General features: G+C 43.6%; 1 protein-coding gene across 13 annotated transcripts in view; it reads right to left on the bottom strand.

Moving 5' to 3' along the window:
* LOC311274230 (AT-rich interactive domain-containing protein 1B-like) overlaps positions 1-22350 on the bottom strand; it is a 216168-nt gene that overhangs the window by 9110 nt on the left and 184708 nt on the right. For 5 of the 13 annotated variants that reach the window (XM_084381733.1, XM_084381731.1, XM_084381739.1 and 2 more), the window contains 7 exons: positions 21348-21669; positions 20105-20287; positions 12982-13118; positions 10974-11077; positions 7928-8125; positions 7150-7365; positions 5875-6097 (listed from right to left, as the gene is read on the bottom strand). In XM_084381733.1, the coding sequence (XP_084237859.1) occupies positions 5875-6097; positions 7150-7365; positions 7928-8125; positions 10974-11077; positions 12982-13118; positions 20105-20287; positions 21348-21669 (1383 nt within the window). The remainder of the gene's footprint in view (positions 1-5874; positions 6098-7149; positions 7366-7927; positions 8126-10973; positions 11078-12981; positions 13119-20104; positions 20288-21347; positions 21670-22350) is intronic. The other 8 variants (XM_084381736.1, XM_084381740.1, XM_084381734.1 and 5 more) reach the window with 4 other exon arrangements.

Here is a 22350-nt window from a genome sequence, read left to right as displayed (position 1 = left end):
ACTTGGGGGGGGGGTCGCAGCACAGCTCTTAATTTGGAAGCTGTTTGAAGATGGTTTAACTTGCTTTCTTTTTTTAGGTGTGCCGTGGACTTGATGAGGGTTCATGTGGAGGGCTAAGCTTGAGGGGACAGATGCATTTGAGGGAAATATATTGTATATCTACCATATTGGGTAAAATCAAGTTCTGCGCAAGCCAATACATCCCTTGAGAGTGAGCGTGGAGCTGGAGAAAACATGTGCTTGTGACCTCCTTCTAGAAAAAATACATCCTCCCTCACACAGAGACTCAAACTGGGGTTAAAATTGGGTTTCACATTTCTGTGAATTTCTCAAATCAGATGACTGGAAAATCACAAGAATGCTGAGCTACAGAGAGAACCCCCAACCAGATAAAACCAAGGGATACAAATTCCCAGAAGCAGGTTTAATGGAAAACATAGCCCGTTCCGGCTAAAAGATGACAAAGACGGAGCGGGAGAGAATATGAAAGTATCCTAATGAGCATTTAGCGTAAGAAGACTTTCTCTGGAGCAGCCTCAATGGCCTTTCCCTGCACCGCACGTTTCCACAGGAAAAAAAAAGGAAAAAAAGGAGAAAGACTTAAGCTTTAAAGATTCATGCTAATTCTGAATTATTCAATGATACCCCCTGCCACTACATCACAGGAGACGAGGGAGAAAGAGAGAGCAAGAGAGAGAGACAGAGAGAGATGGTTATCCCATGAAGATGAGCAGAGGTAGGAGAGAGGGCAACGAAGGGGCAGCGCGCATTAAGGATTCTTCACTTCCATGGGATATCCCCGCTTCAGACAAACATGAACGCGCACAGACACGCACACGAAGACAAGCGCAAACAATGGCGGGGTTAGCCGAGGTTAAGGCGCTTGCCATTCCTCAAGAGCAGGCGGCCAGACGGATACATAATACCGAGCGGCGGGGGTATGAAGATGGAGGAGAGCGTGAACTCAGAGTGCCCTCTGCTCCACATTTAGAGGGAGACAAGAATGACAGAGGAGGCGATGAGGGAAAAAAAAAGTGTGTGTATGTGTGTGTGTCAGCGGGTGACATAATCCAGAGGGGTGGTGGTGGTTGGTGGGGGGGGGGAGGAAAAAAAAAAAGTCAGTCAGCCGAGCCATTTTTGTGAATGAAAGGTGACGGCGAGGTCGAGTTTGTTTACGTTCTACATTCCAGTCCTCATTAATCACTCCCTACACGCCGCCGCCACCACCACCACTACTACTACACATACACACACACACTCTCCACCCCACCAACCCCCACCAGCCCGCTGGACAAGCTCCCTCAGTGACATCATTGGGCTGTCAGTCTATATATAGGCTGGCAGGGTGTCAGTAGGGCAGTTTGGAGCAGGAGAGCACAGATAGCAGATCAACACAGAGGTATAACGAGGAAATGGATGCGATTTATTTCTGTGATTCAGAACATGTTTCAGAGTTAGGGTGTGTAAGTAATAAAAGTGTTTAAGACAAATGTGTTTAACCATACCGAAACTACAATGATGTCCGTTTTTCAACTCACTTTGTCTACAGTATGTCGTCTTAAAATGCTATTTGTTTTCATTATGATGGATGTGTGCATTCATTTCGCTTAATGTAATCACATAACCAATCATGACGCACTTTGATTGACAGCCCCATTCATTTGCATGATGAAGCAGAAATGGACAAGGAAATGTTAAAGTGTGTTTCTCTACATGCAGCTCATCCCTTCGTTAGTTCATTTTGTGTTTAAGCCTGTGTTGTTCCCTCACGCATCGCTGGTTGGTCTGTGTTTCCCGACACTCGTGTGTTCCCCGTGTTCCTGATTTGTTCCTTGTGGTTTTCTGGTTTGTCATCAGTTTCTGTATTACTTTGGTATTTTCCTTTGCCTGCCTTTTTGTTGCCAGTTTTTGTTGCCTGTCTATGTGTGCCTGCATTTGGGTCCTACTTTGAATTGTGACAATGGGGAAGTAATAAAATAGTCGAATTAATACAAAGGTAAATAAATAAAGCGGCAAATTGAAGCACAAATATTGATTGTGTCACATTTTATAAATCAGATAAAGCCTACATTTATTTTCACTTTTCTTTTCGGTTTGTTTAATGGCATAGCAATTTATTTATGGAGCCATTTATTTATTTCTTCATTCATTTTTGATTTTGGCACTTTCAGTCCTCCATACCTCAAAATTGTGATGTATGTGTATGATGTACGTTCCATCTCACCAAATTCAAAGACTTTGTGAGCCTTGAAGAGAAATTCTGTTGCATTACAACTTGTGTCGAAGGTTCGGCCATCATGTCTGCTGGTAATGATAACACTGTTCTGGTCAAAGTAACTGCTACTATCTGTCAACAAGGCGACATTGCTACACTTGAGCAAGAGACGACAATCATACAGGTTGTAAACAAGTAGCCAGATTAACGCTACCACTTTATTTGGAGGTGAAACTGAAAGTGAGCGCACCTGAAATGTCAGTAATAATTACAGTTGAATGTTTTCCTCTGATTTAAAGGTTATTACTTCACAGGAATAGATCCCTCATCCTCTTGGGATATCTCACCGTAAATGAAATTTGATTTTAGAAGTAGACAATTTATCATAAAGTGAGGTTTGCGCTGATTTTTCTTTGTTATTCTTTTATATTCATTAAATTATGTGGTAATACTTCTAGTCGAGCAACAATTCCTTTTTAAACTACACAATCTCTGAGGTGGGAATCACAAAACATGCGAACAATACAAAATAATAATATTGATAATAATAACATTAACAACGCCCGATGCACAGGTCGCAGTGATTCCTGTGTGGTAGCTCAAAACTGAGCCAGGCAGTCGATCTGTAAACTGTGATGGAAGTTAACAGCCAACAGTTTGGCTAATAATTTAACAGTTTGCTTTGAAAGTTTATCTTGCCTGGGGGGGTTATTAAAAATCTGTCTGATCATCTGCATGCTTGTTTTCCTTTAAAGCACTCTCTGTGTTCCCGGATCACTGGAGTTAACTTGAGAACAATCACGAGAATGATGACCAAAACTATTGAAATACACTCAGGTAATAAGTAAAATAAGTCACTTAGATCTTTCCCTTTTGCCTTCATGGTACAAAATCAGAATGAACTGGGCCTGCTCAGCATTTCTATACATGCCACAGAGCATGATTGGATGTTAATTGCCTAATTGTACCGTGCAGTGCACCTGTGTGGAAGCATCTCCATTTGTTATGTCTCGACTCATTTAGTCAGATCTTTCCGTCAGTTTTTCACCCGTCTCTATCTCTGATTTTGTTGATGTGAAAATTCTATCAAAAAGATGTGGCTAGATCCTCTTGAACAGATGAGAGAGGGCTGCATTATGAATTATAAAGTGTCATGAGCAAAAGGGAATTCATTCATATGTGTTTGTATATATGTGTGTGTGTGTGTGTGTGTGTGTGTGTGGCTCATGTGCGCTACATGTATGTGTGTGTATATTCAAATGAAGGCAGGTGCTCCTTTCCACCCACCAGCAAAAGCAATCTGCAGTGTCTCCGGCAGGTGAAGTGCTCTGATGTTCTATTTAAAAGCCAGGGTCACTTTTCTCATCTCCGCTGCAAATTAGAGACGTGACCTTACCGCTCTATATCGCTGACGCTCTTTCTCTCTCCTCTTCTGATCCTCACGTCATAACCGTGCACAGAGACACGCGGTGCGAGCGGGCGATACACACAAACAAAAAGCACCAAAACAATATTACTTAACCTCGGAAGCACTGTAATCAAATCACGGCGGAGTCCCGGGTTTGAGGTACGAATGGTGATCGTAACGTGGCTCACCTTCATTAGACTAAGAATCACCTCATCAAAACAGTGTTAATGTTCACTTGTCTCTCGTGGGTTTTAAGGTGTGTTCGCGTATCTGTATTGCAATCTTGTATGCTATTTTTAATAATGATCATGCACTGTGCTTGCCACCACCATGCTGGCTGTGGTAGTGTAAGTTGTTAAAGGGCTTAGTTTAGCCAAATTGCAGAAAAACATACAACAAGCTGTGTTTGCAATGCAGATCGTGTTGAGGTCTGTTGCTCAGTTGTATTTGGTTGAAAATGTCACACAAAGTAAAACTGAAAAACTCTCTACATGGGTAAATACATTGGTGGAAGAAGTAGTCTGATCTTTTACTTATTTTAAATTTAGCTTATGCAGGGGTGCCCAAACTTTTTCCCTTGGAGGGCAAAAACTGAAACTTAAATGTGGAATAATGTAAAACGTAAAAAATGCAAAAATGCAAAACAGTACTAGGATTCCAAGTTGCCTTAATTTACTGCTAGAAACACTGGGTGGGCCAAACTTATTTGACAGCCCTGATTTTCTTGCCAGATCTTGAATGCTACAATAATGATGTCGACTGGTGTAATATCCTTGAAATGTCTCAGACTGTACTAATCTCAGCCAGACAACACAGACAAATACAGTTTATTATCTTGAATAGAACATGTTACACTGCAGATAGACTGCATATAATACACCATGATACCTCTTGCAAATGCCAGAGATGTATAACCTGTGATAGAGATTTACTTCATATGCTCTGCAATTCTGGAAATACATAAATAGAATAACTTCTGATACTATTAAAACCCAAATCTTATCTGACCCCAGGATCTGGATTTTTGGAGGCATTCAAGGTCTCAAAATAAACTTTAATAAGAAAAAAACACTTCATATTACTCACAGGCACAGCTGGGAAAAAGTGTATTCTGCAAAACTGGAAATCAGAACTTCCTCCTTCGAAGAGGCAATGATTAAAGGAATTTACATCCTATAGTGCACCTGAAAAGATCTTGTTTAGTGTCACAACAACCCCTTCACTGGTGAAACCTGCCTTGTCGTCCTCTCATTGTCTACTTAATGGTTTAAATGGCTGTTTTGCTTCATTAAGAACATCTAATAATATGGTGCCTCATTATTTAAAATGTTTGCTTACAAAGTGTCACAGAGTAGAAGTATAAAGCAGTATAACATTGAAAATAATCAAACAAAGTACAAGTACATGAAAACTGTACTTAAGTACAGCGCTTGAATACATGTACTTAGTTACTTTCCACCACTGGGTAAATAACACTAGAGGTAAGTGAAAAGGTATGTTGTTAATGTTAGATTTGCATTTCTTTATGCGTTATCTAATCTTAATATCAGCGTAAGGTTTCAATTATCTGTGAAAAAAGGACATAAGACATGACATCAGGTAATTACCCTCCCACGACACCTCCTCCTCCTTTTACACATTTCTTAAAATATCTGAAAAAATGTGGAAATGAAAGTCTGTTGTTGGTGATTTAATGCACTCTCTGGCTGCGATAATGGAGGTCCATGGATCTATGAAATGTCTTTGCAGTGTCAGTTAATATTAGATATTTTGGGCTTGTAATGAATCATTTTAATTTCATGTTTAGATAGTGTTACCTGGTTTGGCAAGTTTGGGCTAATTCATTTAATGTGCACAGCAGCTGATACAACATAGCTCCGACTATTAACATTACCTTTTATTTCTTTGCTAAATCAATGTTTTTCCAACCTACACAGGGGAACAAATTTACACAACCTGTTAATTAATCTTTCCTATGAATCGGCATCACTGTGCTACTGATATTCCTGCCATTCCTCCAACATGCTAGCATGGCAGCTACCTTCACTCAAAGGTTTCTGACTCAGCTGCAAGGCCTTTATTGTGGTGGTGTCGCCTGCTACATTGCCATGAATACAGATCGCTGTTTCTCTGATGATTCCTGACACCTGTAGTTTGATCAGCAGCACCTGTTGTTTGGCTGCCGACAGATGGGAGAGTGGAGTGGTGGAGAAAAAAAAACCCAGCGAACTGCTCTGTTATCAGGCCTTACCAGGTGAGGGTGGCTGGATCTTGACCTGCTTCCTGCTGTCCCCTCCAGCTATGCTGCTGCTGCTGCTGCTGCTGTCTGCCGGCGGCTCCTCTCCCCTCTCCATCTTGCACTCATAGGCGAACAGATACTGGATGTACTGCTTCTTGAGCGAGCTGGCCGAGCTGCTGGACGTGCCCACGTTCAGGTTGGTGGACAGCTCGCGCCACTTCTTGTTTTTGTTTACCTGAACGGTGGAGGACACGACATTAGTGAGTCAAATGTGTGTGAGTGTAGGGTTTATACTCCTGTATCTGTCCTCATGTACTCCGGTAGTATCAGCCACCCACTTGTCATTTTGCGTAAAGGATGGTCGACCACAGCCTGCTGAATTTGTTCAAAATAATCCATTAATTCCATGGCTGCCCACTTAATGCTTGTGTATTTACTATGACCACAGAGTTGTAGGTCACTCATGAGTAGTGCACATCATTTTCACATAGCTATTAATTACCTGACACCAAAAAACATACTATATTATATGGCCAAAAGTATGTGGACAACTTTGACTACAATCGGCTGATTTTCACAGTTTCTCAGATCCAGTTTTAGGAAATCCTTATATTAACAAAAAAAATATATTTATTTTTTAGAGAATAGAGGTCATGCTCTGGCAAACCATCTGGCAACATAGCTGCTTTTAGGAGGGGGAAACCACAACACTGGGAGTCAAATAAACCATTATCTGCTTAAATTAAAGGTAGTTGTTTTCAACTGTGATCCATATGTGGGTTTCCTGACATTTTCATGTACCTGATAGCTCCGGTTTCCTGTTATACAACACAGTGGTCGATCTCATTGACGCTATTGTGGCTGTAGGAGACCAAATCTCTGCGCGTCCACATACTTTTGGCCACATCATGCATGCCCTTTCCCTGGTTTCTTTAGGCTTCCCGTTAAATCTCGCAACCATTGGTATTAACTTTAACCTTTATATATTTTACATTTTTATCACATGCAGTTTGACACACATGGTGTTTTGTCAGGACTAAAGTGTTGTGACATTTTCAGGAAATGTGGCTTCTCCAAGATTTATTTCATGAATCTCATTCTCCTGAGTACATCTCTCCACATTTACAAGCACACCATATGCCACACTGTTTTAGTGTGCTGATGGAGAATGTTAAATAACTGGTGTACATGGGCAGAATGAGATGAGTTTACGGTACGTGTTGAACAGTCTGTCATCTCTAACATTATCCCAACATGTCAACATCAGGCATGTTCCCGCTACTTTACCATGGCGAGGCCTCCGATCTCTCGAACAGCTATGTAGAGCTTCCAGAGGTCCAGCGGCTTCTTGCCCACAGCGGGAAGCTGGGCGACAGGTGTGCCCCTCTCCTCCATGAAGTTCAGGTATCGCTCCACCCAGCCCCGCCTCTCTGGCTCCACACCCAGCTCAAACAGGCGTGTGATTCGCTCCCCGCTGAGGGTGGAGGAGTTAGGGTTGGCTTTCTGTAGAGTGATGAAGAACAAAAAAGAGAAGAATCAGCTTGTGGTAGTCAGTATATACTACAGATTGTCTTATATAGTCTATCCTGCGCTTTATTTTTCTTTGCTGTATCCCACTGCAGTTTTCTGCTACAACAGCCCACTCTCCCCACGGGGATCATTAAAGTTTCATCCCATATTTACACATTCTGAAGTAGGCCCTCCGTTAAATGACCAAGCAAAAATAAACACTTCTTTAGAGCATTTTGTTCAGTGTGCAGCCTGTGTTTACTTCATTCACAGCACACTCATACCCCTCAAGTCCACACTGGTGGACAAAGTTTAATCCCAAACCACCACGTCTGGCTCCTTTCCAGACTTTTCTGAAGAATACTTTTGATCGAGTAATTACAGAATAATCCCTCAGTCATACATGACTCAATCAAACGAACATCTTGTACTGACATGATTGTTCATAAAGGGAAATTCAGCTGGTCTCTGGTCTCTGTGTCTATATGTTAATGCGACTTATTCAGTAAATGCACACATCCATTCAAACAATAGTGTCTGAGTTTCTGGCTCTTACAGGACTGGAGGGGGTCTTGAGGGGCCATGGGGGACTGCTGATGCTGTCGCTGTCATCTCCGTGGTAGGAGGAGAGGCTGGCTGGGCTGGGTGAGAGGGGGGAGGGCACGGGCAGGGCACCGCCTGGCGTGGCCGGCTGGGACACACACTGCTGGGAGCCACTGCTGCTGTTATTGTTGCTGTAGCCGTCCTGTAGCTGCTGGGGAGAGAGAGAGACAGAGAAAGCGGGGGAAGAATTTAATTTTCTTTGTATAAAAGCATCCATCACTGTTGGGTTCATTCACCCACCTCTTTGGTGTCAGTGTGACACTTGAGTGAGCTAAAGTTAGACAACCCAAATGAGTCAACATGTGTGTGTGTTTGGACTCAGAGGTGGAAAGTACATCAAGTACTGTTTTTTATGTACAGGTTTGAGGTATTTCCACTCTACTTGAATGTTTCCATTTTAAGTTATATTGTACTTCACTACATTTGGGAAGTAAATATTGTACTTTTTACCCAATCACATTTATTTTACAGCTATGGTAACTGAACATCTTATTTTGGTTAGAGTTTCAATCTGAACCAGCTTATAAAATGTGATGCTATATTATAGATTTAAATAGATTTAAATACTCTTATATACCCAAAAGTATATGTAGGAAGCAATAAATAGTAGTAGTCAAATCTGTGCCACCTCAACCAGCTACTGTACATTTTCAAAATTATGCTCACATCTTCAAGCATCAGTTATAATATACATATAATTATACTTTAGAAGGGGCACATTTCACTGATAATACTTCTGCATGTTTACTTAAAAAAATATGAACGCAGGACTTTGACTGTAAGTATGTAGTATTTTTTTAACATACTGCTATTTTTACTTAAGTAACTGAATGCTACTTCCCCTACTGTTTGTGTACAGAAGTTATTGGTATAGGTTGTACAAATATTCTACAAGTAAAAAATCATTAATTCAGAAATTTTAATTAAGTTAAAGTAAAAAAAGTATCATCATTAAAATATATTAAAGTATCAAAAGCAAAAGTGTCCCATTTAAGAATGATGCATATAATTGGATTATAAATATTGATGTATTAATTATCGTGTATCACTTGTTGCAGCTGGTAAAGGTGGAGCTAATTTGAAGTACTTATCATACTTCTTATTTTGTATTACCCTGAATCGATCTAAAAATTAATACATAAACATAGTGAAAGAAAAAGTACATGTGAAATGTAGTGGAGCAGAAGTTTTAAGTGTAATAAAATGGAATTACTCAAGCAAAGAACAACTACCTCAACATTGCTTGAGTAAATGCACTTGGTTACTTTCCACCATTGAAACAGCCCTATGGCCGAAGCTCAATACAGAAAGTGTGTGTGTGTGAGTGTGTGTGTGTGTGTGTGTGTGAAAGATTTTATATGCCTCACTGTTGTTCCGCTCCTGAAAACAGTATCAGAAATGCCTGTCACACTGCCTAAAATGCTGGATCGAGTAACAACGAGTAGACGACTCTATGCACTGATCTGATACCTCCTACTTTTTCTATTCAAAACAGGACCTTCATACCTCCCAGCAGCGTTCTGCACTCCTGTATGCAACTTAATAGTTTACTAGCCAATATTCATTAACTGCAATCGACTTGTGCAACTATAAGCACATCCATAACATCCATACGGCCGTTAAAACAAATATAACATATATTGTTTAACGCGCTTGAATCAGATCGGTACTCAGTATCGGCCAATACAAAAACTTAAAGCATGGCATCAGTATTTGGAAGGCAAAACTGGTATCACGACATCTCTACTTATTGTCATTGTGTCTTAGTCTACATTCATAACTGCATGTGTTTGCATGCGAGAGATTTAAAATGCATGCAGATCTGCGTGTATTACTCTGCCTGTGTATGTGTGTATATGAGTGTGTGAATCTTTATACAAGCTCCAATTTGTGCAAATCACTCCACGTTAGCTCACATCAGTGTGTCTGTGTGTGTGTGTGTGTGTGAGTCTATGTCTAGTGTGTGCGTGTGAAAGAGACTGCGAAAGAGGGAACAACAGCTTGACAAGTGCTTCTGGTCTGTGTACAGAATGCTCACGTCAGCAAAACCTTATCTTTCTCCCTCTCTCTTCCCCTGTCTTTCCCTCTCTCCTCCTCCTCGCTCTCTCTCGGCAGACAGATCATCTCTTTTGGGAGCACTGGGGGTCTTTCTGGCTGCTCCGACTGCCTTAAATAATTCAAAAGGCCCTACTACCGTAATCAGCAAAAGAAAAGACAGGGATTTGGAGGGAAAAGACGTGTAGTGGATGTGATGGAGGCGTGTGAGTGTGTTTGCGCACGTTTGTGTGTGTGTGTGTGTGTGTGTGTGAGGGGTTGTTAAGCAAAAACAAGGGGAGGGGGGTAGGAAAAGAGCAAAGAGCAGAGTTCTGTTGTTGCTGAGCTGAGCCAAGCTGAGCTGCAATTGTAGGGCAAAATGAGAAGTCAGCATTGTGTATTGGGACGTGTGTGTGTGTGTGTGTGTGTGTGTGTGTTTGTGTGAGTGTATATTGAGCAGAGGCACTGAGGAAGTAGTATTTAAGAGAAAGATGGTGTGTATATATGTGTGACTGACTGGAGAGGCCAGTGTGCGCTTTATTGTCTCTATGTTAAATTAAATAAATATATAAATATGCTAACGTGTGTGTGTGTGTGTCTATACGCGCTATATTTCTGTGCACATGCATGTGTGTACTGCAGATGCCGAGCCCTCTCTTCCTCTCTGTGTCTCTCTCTTTTTTTGCAGCCCGGGCTGCCAAAACATCAGCGAGAGAAGAGAGTGCTGGGGGCAAAAACAAAGCGAGGAAAACATTAGGAATGGTAAATGTTAAACAAATCATTAAATATGGCGAGAAAACAACAGAGAAGCAGCCCACTGTGCTGAGGCAGCATATGCTGATCAGATCTGGTTTGCTTCATTAGGAGAGCAAGATCAAGAAACAAAACAAAACAAGAAAACGCAAGGAAAGGACGAGAGGGAATTGCAGAGTAAGACGGGAAGAAGATAAAGGTCAAGGGGGTACCTTTGGTTTGTGAGGCTCGTTGGCGGGGCCGCCGTCGTCTTTTACGTCCGCTTTCTGTTTCCCGTCCGGGCTCATCATCCCGTCTCCTGACATTCCCATGGCTCCTTCACCAACAGAGGAAACATTTACTAAAAAATACTGCATTTTTAGACGAATATAAAACATTTAGTGTGAGATATCTACGGGCAGGTAGCTTTTGTATTCTTTGGCCATAAAATAAACATTTGTTGTTTTTCTGTTCATAAAGAGGTTTGTCCCTACAGGTGTGCTTTCACCACAGCAGAATGAAGAGGTACAACCGTGTTTTGTTATTACAGTTGATATGTGGACCCGGGTCGACTCAAGTCACTGTTCTGATGACTTGTAACTCGACTGAAGACATGATGACTCGAATGACTTGTCTGTGTTCAATTCATGTTTCCAGTTTAGCTTTTTAGTCTTGCTGTCAGTATTTCACTCCTTAAAATAAAAACAATAAAAACAAATGTTGATTTATTTTTTGATTTGATTTATTGTCGTACTGTTTGGATAAACCGATTGGATAAATTGGACACTTAACTGCACTTTACACTTTACTTCTTATTGACAGGTACTAACACTTTGTCTTTTCGCTTTATAGAGATCTGATACTGCATGTAAGACTGAAGTTTCTTGGGGACGGAAAAAGGTGACTTGCCTTGAGACTTGACTTGAATTAACTAAGGACTCAACTTGCCGTGACTTGACACAACTTGTGTCTTGACTTGAAATGACTTGCCCAAGAAAATATGACTTGGGACTTGCTTGAGAATTGGACAGTTCAACTTGATTTAACTCCCTGAAAGGCAGCTGAATAACAGTTTGCATCATGCCACCGACAAAGTCAATGCAGAATAGTTTAGCGTCTTTCTCCCAGTTTCAACATTACGTCCTTTTCTTTCTGTGTTCTCAAGGCCCCTCCAGAGCCCGTCCAGCCATTCATCTCAAAGACTGCCGCTCAAGGGACACACAGAAAGAGAATGAGATAAGCCGGCATGCTCTTTCAACCTTTCTGGCTGCACATCCTCAGTTTGGGAAATCATCCATGTTCAAAGTGGCGACAGGACGGGAAGGTTAGCGTTCGAGAAATGTTGTCTGACAAGAAGATTCGCTTCTGTTTTCAAAGACATTTGTGTACCCACATGAGGTTTCTAATTGAAGAAGTGTTAAGATCCTTAAAGACTACTTTTCATAGCTGCAGCTGCATATTTGTTATTAATAGAAAGACGGGGTCCTTGGATACAAGGCTCCCCTCTTTATTTTTCCCTTGTGTGCTGCAGCACGGTGGGAAAACTAATGGCTTTTTACCGTGCCCAGGGGCAAACCAGATGAGTTTTGAGGAACCTTGGCGCTCTAATTCGTTTGAAGTTTTCCAAATGTCACGCATTCTGATATTTGGTTTTGAATAAAATGATGCCTTTCATTTCGGGAGCCACAGAGCTCTCCGAGGTGCGTTTAGCAACAATGCAGCAGGGTGAAGGGAAGAAAGAAGAAGGGATGCACCACATTAATCTTTGCTCACTGGAGGGGCCAGCTCTACGGGAGAAGCGAGAGCTCTGAGAAAGTAACCGGCTTCTCAGAGATTTCTTTCACTATCTTTTGCCCCTTCCAGGCCTCTCTGTCTGTCTTTGAATAGGAACAAGGAACAAGAGTTGGTTCTGCTGTACATCCAACAAAAACTTACAGGTTAATCTTGAGTGGCTCGGTCTAACATTAACCTGGGGGGCAGTGCTTTCTTAATCAACAGGTTTGTCTCTATTATATTATCAAAGATTAGCTGATTGAGAAGGGGTCATAAGTTCATTTTAAACCTTTGTGTATCTGTTGATAGAGGGCTGTAGAAGGCTAACAGTGGATGTGAATGGACTTGGCTATAAATAATTACGGTGTTTTTAATTAAATAGTTCTCTTCCTTGTAAGATATGTGCTTTCCAGAGTTCCGAGTGTTTTAAATGCTGTATGGCTGCTTGTTCTCATTAAGCTAGTATACCTGAAGGCGTCATATTGTAGGCTGGACCTTGTGCGTTGCCCATGGCTGAGCTGTTGTTTCCCGTTGGCTGGCTGTAGGGGACAGTGGTAGCCATGGTGCTCGCCTGGCTGATACCAGGGCCTTGATAGCTCCCTTGCCTGCCACAGAAAGACGAGAGAGATGATGAACAGAATTGGTAAGAGATGAATCCAGTTAAGATTCACGATGCAACAACAGACTGTGGGGGAGATAAGTGGGTCACAGTGAAAGCAGCGGAGGAACAGAAGTCACGAAAATCGTACAAAGATGATATTTGGCGGTCTGTCACTGCCATACTCCTTTTATTGTATCCGTAACATCGAGCAGCATGGAATCTGAGAGTCACAATAAAAAAAAAAAAAAAACGCAGCACACAACACAACATATCCCTGATCAAACAGACAGCTTTTGCAAAAAGACTGACGACGAGCACGCTGCATCAGAAAAGAAAACTCTTCTATGCTCCTCTCTTCTACAAATCCCCCTCTCCATTTTCTCCCCCTCGTCCCCCCCCCCTCTCCCACAAGTCATAATTTAACTAATTAAGGTGTGCTTTTGGAGAGGATCATGTTATTTGTTGCCATGGTGACGGCAGAAATCAATCCTGCTCAATCTCCCTCCCCCAGTCTCCCCTCTCTCTCTCCCTCTCTCTGGCGGCTCATCACATGGTGTTGCAAGTGACATCAGAGGGGCTTATCTGCAACCTGCTGAATGTTAGCCATCCTTGTGTGTGTGTGAGTGTGTGTCTGAGAGAGAGAATGTGTGTGAGTGATTGAAGGCAGCGTCTATCATTGCATGGCAGGCAGGCCAGAGCCAGTGACATGGGGGCTGAAAGGGAACACCATGTTTGGAACAATTTGGTCTATCTCCTGCTGGCTCAAGATTATCTCCTGGACAACCATATAAGAGAAGATTGGGGAGAAAGAGCGGAGAGAGACAGAAAACATGTGAGGCGAAGAGAGAGAGAGAGAGAGAGGGAGAGGCCTGAAACTAAATAAGAAAAGCAGACAGGAAGGGGCAGACAGCTGAGGAAGTCGACGACGGACCACAAGGAGGAGTATTTGGCCCGAGATGCAACGCCCTTTTATGTGGACGCAAAGAAAAATGCTAACCGGATTTATGTCAGTCAATTCCCTCCTAACTGGCATCTTTCTCTCTTTCACACACTCACGCAGAAACATAGTGTAATACCTCATGTTGGAAGCGATACACATAGCCTAAGAGGAGGGATTGGCTTGGTAAACCTCCCCATAATCTCATCTCACAGATGTAATTAGTCATAGAGCACGGCTGATGATACATATGTAATCCCTCTATGGGGGCCGAGGTGCACAGGGGAGCTCCATGGCAAAGAAACAAGCTCACACCAAATCCACGCTTATCTGGCCCCATTTCCCTATAATGGGGGGGGGGGGGGGGGGGGAATATAGACTCCTGCGTTGCTGCCTACGTGTTCCCTAAAAAGCTTTGTGTGAGTCAAGACGCAGAAATAAATCTACCTTTTGATCACCTTCCCTCTCAAGTATATTCTGCATGCAAACTCCCACAAAAGAGAGCGCTGATTAGCCGGCGAGGAAAAATAAGTTTAGAGTTGCCAAATGCTTGAGAAGCTCATTTATCCATACTGTAAAGAAAGGAAAAAAAAAAAAAACGCCCCTCACCCACCTTAAGCAATATAAGCAGAAGCTCTCATGTGTACGGTGAAATATCCAAATCAACAACAACAACAACAGTGGTTGGAGGTTTTCGGCTGTGGCGCTCTCCCATTATGACTAATTCATGTCATAAAAAAGCCCATTAGAAAGCACTTGATGGAGGCATTGCACAGCGTTTAATCACACTTAATATATGCATGTGCCGCTATCGGGGGGAGCAAAGAAAAAAAAAACAAAACAAAAAAAAACAAAAAACGGCACAGCGCATTCATCTTGCTCTCGGGCACCTTTGAGGAAAAAAAAACATCCTGTTGCAGCAGAGAGAGAGAAAGAAAGAGTGAGTGAAGGAAGGCGGAAAGAAAGCATGGGAGAGAGGAGGGATGGAGAGATGGGAAAGGAGGGAGAGGAGGAGAAGAAGAAGGGAGAGAAGGAAATTAAGGCAGGAAGAAGAAGCCAGAGCAGTGTGTCTATGGGTCCCCGGTGGACCGATGGGGGGCGTATTCTCAGCTTGGGGCCCCTGAGCTGGAGGTAATCGCTGTTCCATGAGAGTGAGTCAAGGGAACACACACTCAAGCACACACACACAGAGCAAGAAACATAGAAACTGTATCCTAACACCGTCAGGCCATCAGGTGCACTCTCAGTTTGCTGTCTGAGGGTGGGCTGAGGACAGACGCAGAGCGGGGAAACTCGACTTTCTCTTCGAGTTTCACTGGGTTTTTTAAGAAAAGTTAGAGTCAAGAGTTTTGACATTACATTAGTATGAGCACATGAATATTCAGCTTCGGTTCCAATCTTTTGTTTCACCTGTCCAGACACACTATTAGGGCAGAAAAGCCATCATCTCACACAGCTGAAACAAAGAGCTTTCAAATGCACATTGTTGCTTTTTTTTTTTTAACCCGAGTCACTTCAAAATGATAACTGCTATTCCATTGTTTTTCTATTCATTCTATTTAAATGCTCTCCTCTTTAGTCACACACACACACACACACACACACACACACACACACACACACACACACACACACACACACACACACACACACACACACACACACACACACACACACAGAGCCATCTCTCTCCTATTGCTATTCAGTCCACATGTGTGAAGGGCATCGGAGAAGGCCACTTTCACACCATGGGCAGAGAGTGTGTGTCTGTGTGCGTGTCTGTGTGTCAGTGTGTGTTTGAGCGTGTCCTTGTGTTCATGCGCGGGGTGGGCGCCGTTGCCAAGGGGATGCCATGGTTACGAGGTGCCAGCCAACCAGCTGACGGCGTCTCTCTAGAAGTGGCAGCGCCTTTGTCCTTCATTCGTGGTGACAGGCCGCGCCGATGCCTCCCAGCGCCGCTAACTGGACGAGACAGCAGAAGCGCTGGGACTGCAGGAGTGTGTGATGGCTGAGCGTCCCTCCCTATCGATCCCTCGGCTTTGTGTGTGTGTGTGTGTGTAGAAGAAAGTGAGAGAAAAAGGAGGCAGAGAGTGGCTGCTGGATGGAAGGATGGAGTGGATCGGCTGGAGGCCATGAATTATATATGGACCCAATCTGTTCTCAGGGCAGCTTGGGCTCATAGCTCCTCCAAACTCCTGACTCAACTCACCACACACACACACACACACACACACACACACACACACACACACACACACACACACACACACACACACACACACACACACACACACTCACAGAGGGGAGGCCAGAATAAACCTCCCACAAAAAATAAAAGGACAGCTTTTAACATATTAAATCCAGAGAAAAGCTACTCTACCCTCTCCCTCCCCTCTCTCCTAAACATCAAACAGCTCAGGATGGATGGAGGAGAAGCCATTTATTTTGCCCATCTAATGAAAGCAGAGCGCTCCACAGCACTGCCAAGACTGCGAGCGACAAAGCGCCACAGGCAGCATCCCCCGTTCTTGACATTCAAGCGCTGCTCTTATTTATTTAGCAAATTTACTTACTAAGGAGGTCAGAAATGAATTATTTGGCGAGGATTTGCCTGGGAGCACTCTACTCTCCTCTCTTCTCCCCTCTTCCAACATTTTTCTCCCTTCAATTTCCCTTTGATTTACGGCTCTTTTTTTATTCCTGAGCTTTGCTCTTCTCCTGCTAAATGCTTATTTTTTCGACAGAGCCCGTTCCTATAGCTCCAGGAACTTTTTGTAGAGTGTCGCCGGCAGCACTGGAAAGTCATTTGAAAAGCCAGTTCTGTCCTCAGAAGCTGCTGCCAAGAAAAGCTTATACCTTTTAATACTTTCTGTTCTCTTCGCTTTTCCAAAAAGAAAAAAAAAAAAGAAAAAATCCCCAACATCACTCCACAGCCCCTACAAAATTTTGTACAGCACCTTTCTCCCAAACAAACTTGTACCTCCTCCACACTGACAGGCTTGACATCGTCCGTGTTATTTGAACATAACATGTCAGACTTTTAACACAGCAATTCATCATGCTGACAACTGGCAGCCCGGTACGCCCAAAAAGTCAACTTTTCATGAAACTGATGCTGTTTTCCAGAAAAAATAATGTGATCTCAAGATTGACCAGCATCTATTTTTGAAATTAGGTGACAGTGCATGAAGTGACATTTACTTTCTTACTTTTTCAAAGCGAGCCATAGCTGCTCCTGGCTAACGTCCGGTCACAGGGAAAGGAAATGGAGAAAGAAGGGACTCGGGGTGGCAAAACAACATGAGATCAGAGACTGCTGTGCCCACAGAGACTTGTTCTTTAATTTGTGTAGCATGAAGGAGTTTCCAAACTTTCCTGTGTTGTATAATGATGAATAAATTACCCTGCACCTTGTATAACTAAAACAGCAGAATGAAATGCAATTCCTAGATTACAAAAAATACGATTTGCAAGACTTTGTGTGTCTGTGCTGTTGCAATAAAAACTATACTTCACTTCCCGTTGACACAAATCAACTTCTAGTTGAACAACAGGATTCTTTTTCGTGTTCTCAAAACTCTCCGGGCCAACGCTGTTTCCCCTCAATCACCAATCAAACTGGATAACCGATAAAAGAGGGACATTTGCTCCTGATTCAAGTCGGCCGGTGGAGGACAAAAAAACCCAAAAAAACTCTGAGAGGGCTCGAGGGAGAAAAACACTCACGCCACACTTTATGAAGATTTAATCACGACCCTAGCCTGCAGCCCTGGAATACCAGAAGTGGCCCTCCTCTGTTCATTTGGCATTCTTTTCACTCAGCGTAATGAAGCTGGAGTGCGTCGACTAGTGTGTGAGGGTGTGTGTGAGTCAGATGGGGGATGAGAGGTGGAAATGTAGAGGGATTATTAGTGGGGATGTAGTTCAGGGGGGTGTTCAAGAAAATGAGGAAACGAGGAAGAAACCAACCGATGACATCACCGCTAACTAGCCCCTGATTTGGAAGGTCGGGAGCGGGTGGCTGTGGCAGCTCACTCGGGGTCCGCGCATCAAAGAGCGAGACTAGACATGTGCTACGACTAACAACTTGTTTCTCAGACGAAGACGAACTAGCTCTGAATGTTTCAGAATGTTGCGCTGAGATCTGGAGAGCAAACCGGGGTACTGGAGCCTTTAACTGCAGGTTTTCGGAGGCCAATTTTCTCCTGATCTCCCTCAGATGTTCTAAAGTGGGATCTGAGGAAGAAAAACATAACAAGGCTGTGCTGGAGACGGCAGAGAACAAAAAGCAAATTGGGAGGAAGAAAGACTGAGGGAGATAAAACAGTCTGGGTAGGATAACAGAGCTGCACAGAGACGGAGAGGGCGATACAGTTGGGAGAGTTAGTAAAAAGAGTGAAACAGGTGGGAGGAGAGAGAACAGAGGCAGACGGGGACGGATGAAAGAGGGAGAATGAGTGATAGCAGACGAGAACGACTGTGAGGGTGAGACAAGAAGCTGGAGTATTCTGCAAAAATGCCCGATGTGACAAAATTTAGGCTGTCAAAAAAGCTCCCTGCTAAAGACTTATTCCTATTTGTAGTAAAAACATGTTATTATCAATAAAGAAATCAATATCTTTTAAATATATTGAAATATGACAAGTGATTCAAATCTGTTAACAGTGAAAAAAATGATGCCAACTAGGTGAGATCTGCTTTGGTTTTCAAAGCAGATCTCACCTAGTTGGCAGAAGTTTTTTTTTTTTTTTACACCAGCTAGTTTAAACACGTCTTTTGTTGTTCGAAGCATCCACTGTCGGTTCGGTTGTTCCTGCAGTGCGGTGGAAGTTACGCTTTGTTTTGAATAAAAACAGAAGCAATTTGGAAGTTAGCATGCGCGGCAACCTCCGCCGCGGCGGAACGGAGAGAAAGATGAAAACAGGCTTCCAACCGAAAATCAAAAGAAAAAGCCCTTGTTGTACTGGATTTCTTGCTTTAAATGTGATCTTTGCAGCACACACGATAATGACTGCTTAATGCTGAAGACGGAGATAAAACGTCAGGCAAAGATAAAGAACCCAGGGATGCTTTCACAGACACTTTTTAGACAGAAATGTAAACAAACAGAGTGTGCTAGAGAGAGTCTTCTCCTCCAGCAGCGCCACAGTGAGCGACACCTCTCTAGTTGTCTCGCCGAATGTGAGGAGAGACTGACAGCCACTCTGATTGGTCCCAGCAGCGGGGATCATGTCACGCCACTTCTTATTGACAGCCCGGCCGTCTCTTAATGGCTCGGCCAGCATTTGCATTGTGTGAGTGTGTGCGAGTGTGTGTGTTAGTGTGAGGACAGCACTGGGCTGCACATCGTTAATCACACATACTATCAGCCCCCCCACCCAAAATGCCAACACTGTGCTCACAACAATCTGAAACTCTGTGAGTGTGTCCATGCATCACGCTGTACGTGCTCAGCAGAGTGACTCAGACATCCTGACGATGACAGTGATGACTACAGTGGTGATGATGAAGGTGATGATGGCTATTATGGTAATAACAATGATGACTCGTCTTGTTTTGATCTCAGAGGGAGCGCGTGAGAAATATCATCATGATCACTTTCACTTTGGTCGCACACAAACACAATTACATATATACAGGATACATTTAAAGGGTAACGCCACCAGTTTTACACATTAACGTGTGTTTACAGGTCTTGGCGAGTACTGCTGCATATGTGAAAAAAGTTTTTGTAACTCCAGAGGAAGCTGTAAGCAATCTGATCAATTGCCTCCATTGATGTCACTCAGTGGCTAAGCTGCATTATGGGTAATGTAGGCACCAGGTTTCGAAAATGAGGAAGAAATTGTTGAACTATTGACAGTTTAAAAGTCCGACAGTGTTAAAGGAGTGCAATGCTATTGGACTGTTTTTCTAGACCAGGCGCCTGACGTAAAACACTTTAAACTACTTTTTTCACATAAGCAGTAGTACTCCCCAAGATCTGTAAAATTGGTGGAATAACCCTTGAAAGGCACACACACGCACACATGTCATGAGGGTGGTGGACGTACCTATAGTGCTGTGAATGTGAGGGTGGCAGGATGGGTGGATGGTGAGGTCTGGGTGGAGGTGAAGGTGGTAGACGGGTGGAGGAGGGGTGGGCTGTAGGCCAGTGGGTGGAGGAGGGTTGGGGTGGCTGCATCTGCGCTGGGGACCTCGCATATGGAGGCCGCCTGCAGATCGGCGTCACCAGACTCCCGACAGAAAGAGAAACTTCATCTGAAATATCATCGCTGGCTCATAGTCTGACTCATGCATCATCAGAAATGGGAATGAACATTGACAAATGTTAATCTGCCACTTCAGCCGGCGGAATGCTGGCGAGACTGCTCCCATGATGCATTGTTAGGCAAAACCCGCACCAATTGGAGGAAGCGCAGAAATCCACCCTTCCTCTCAGAAGACGGCCATGTTTTCACAAGTTCCCCCGGCTGGGTTCAGCAAAAGTTTACTGCCCACACAATCCCGCAACAGCCCTGCTCTCCAACACTACAAACACTCATATATTCAAAGCTCCAACCCTGATGGAGAAATAATATCCCTTAACTCATATACCGTTATAGCATCAAAGTGCTTTGTATTTGTGTTAAGGTGCTTGGTGTCACCTCTGTCTCTGCTGTTTTCACAGTTAAACCTGTGGTTTGCTTTCTCTTCTTTTATGTTTTGACAGAGCAGTATTCAACCCGTGCAGTCTTCTCACAAGCCAATATCTCTCTTTCTGCAACAAATGCCATTTGGTGTATAGTGCCAGCTATCAAAATGTCAGGCACTTTATGAGATGTGGGAAAATAGGGATAGTTGCACAAATGGCTCACAGAAGCGTGGAACCCCTGAGAATGAACTCTTGCCTGCACGCCTGAAAACACTCTTGGAAAAAAAAAAAAGACAAACTCTGTGGCGCACAAACTCTCTGTGGTGCTTTTCAGCGCACCTCCCCACAGAGGTCCCTGTGATGTAAGAGAGCCGCGCTTGCTGGCCCCTAATTTTTAGCATACCGCTATTTCTGGGGGAAGTAAAATAGTCTCAGTTTGGGCCATTTATTTTGCAATGCTGCTGAAATAAAATCACCATTCTTCTTTCTTTAGTCAAGATCACTTTTAAGCCCATTATAGGTGCAGCTGCAAGGAATTAAAATGCTCATATACACACACAAACACTCATACATATACTGTACATACTAAAACTTAGGTGAGGAGCCAAGTTAATCTCTGTCAAAATCTCACAATCTCCAAGATTTCCTTGCCGTGCTCTTACCTGTTGTGTGTTGAGTTGGCAGATCCTGGCATGGCAGCTGCTGCTGCCTCCTGGGCCTTGCGGTTAGAGCTACCCAAAGAAGGAGGTCCCATTCCGGGCCCAGCTGGCTGGGGCATGCTGGGAGAGCTGGGAGCCATGGGAGGGTACACCCTGTTCTGGCTGCCTGGGCCGAGGCTGCGTCCTACAGGTATGGGCTGGCCGGGCCCCTGGCCGTGCATGGGGCTGCTAGCGTTCATTCCCAGACTGTTGGTCATGCCGGGGCCGGGGCCGCTGTAGCCGGTACTGCCGGTGCCGCCGTAGTTGGAGGGCCGAGGGTAGTTACCTGGAAGAAGAAGGCACATGTGGATGAGCCGATCATCACTGAAATATTTCACCAACAATGTCAGTGAAAAGGTAAAACATGGGTTGTTGTCACTTTGGACATTAACTTCCCACTTGAATTTGATAGATTGCTTACGAGATTGACACAAAATGGCTGTTGTGAAATACCGTAGGCGCAGATAGGTGCTATGAATCACTTTATTTGAGAGAGATGGAGTGTTTATTAAGTGCTTGTCAGCTGATACCCTGATACCGGCATCAGTGACACATACAACATTTTCATCCATCAAGAAAATAGTCCTGTGACAGATGAGGAATAAGGGATATAAAGCGCAAAACTGAATTCTGAGTCCTAACCTCTATAACCTTCAGTGGAGGCCTGTAAAACTATATGGGGTGTGGTGACATTTTTCACAGCTGCAGGTTGCCGGTTGGCCCTCGGAACAATTGCCAAGCTTAAGGCTGACTTTGTGCAACACTTGAGAGGAGCTCTAATCTGCAGTAAATGCTGTGTTGCTGCCCTGGAGTGCCACATGGCCGCAATGCCAGAAGCTTTCCTAAGGCACACTTAAACCCCTCCATTTTGGCTCTAAAAGCTCAGCTCGCCTCCAACACCAGCTGCAATAAAAGCTGAAAGAGAATGAGCATGCTGTCCAAGACAACATGTACATACATTGAGGCA

Source organism: Pagrus pagrus (assembly GCF_965226575.1).
Source record: "Pagrus pagrus genome assembly, chromosome: 18".
In the NCBI taxonomy this organism is placed as follows: Eukaryota; Metazoa; Chordata; class Actinopteri; order Spariformes; family Sparidae; genus Pagrus; species Pagrus pagrus.
This window is presented reverse-complemented; position numbering and strand designations above follow the sequence as displayed.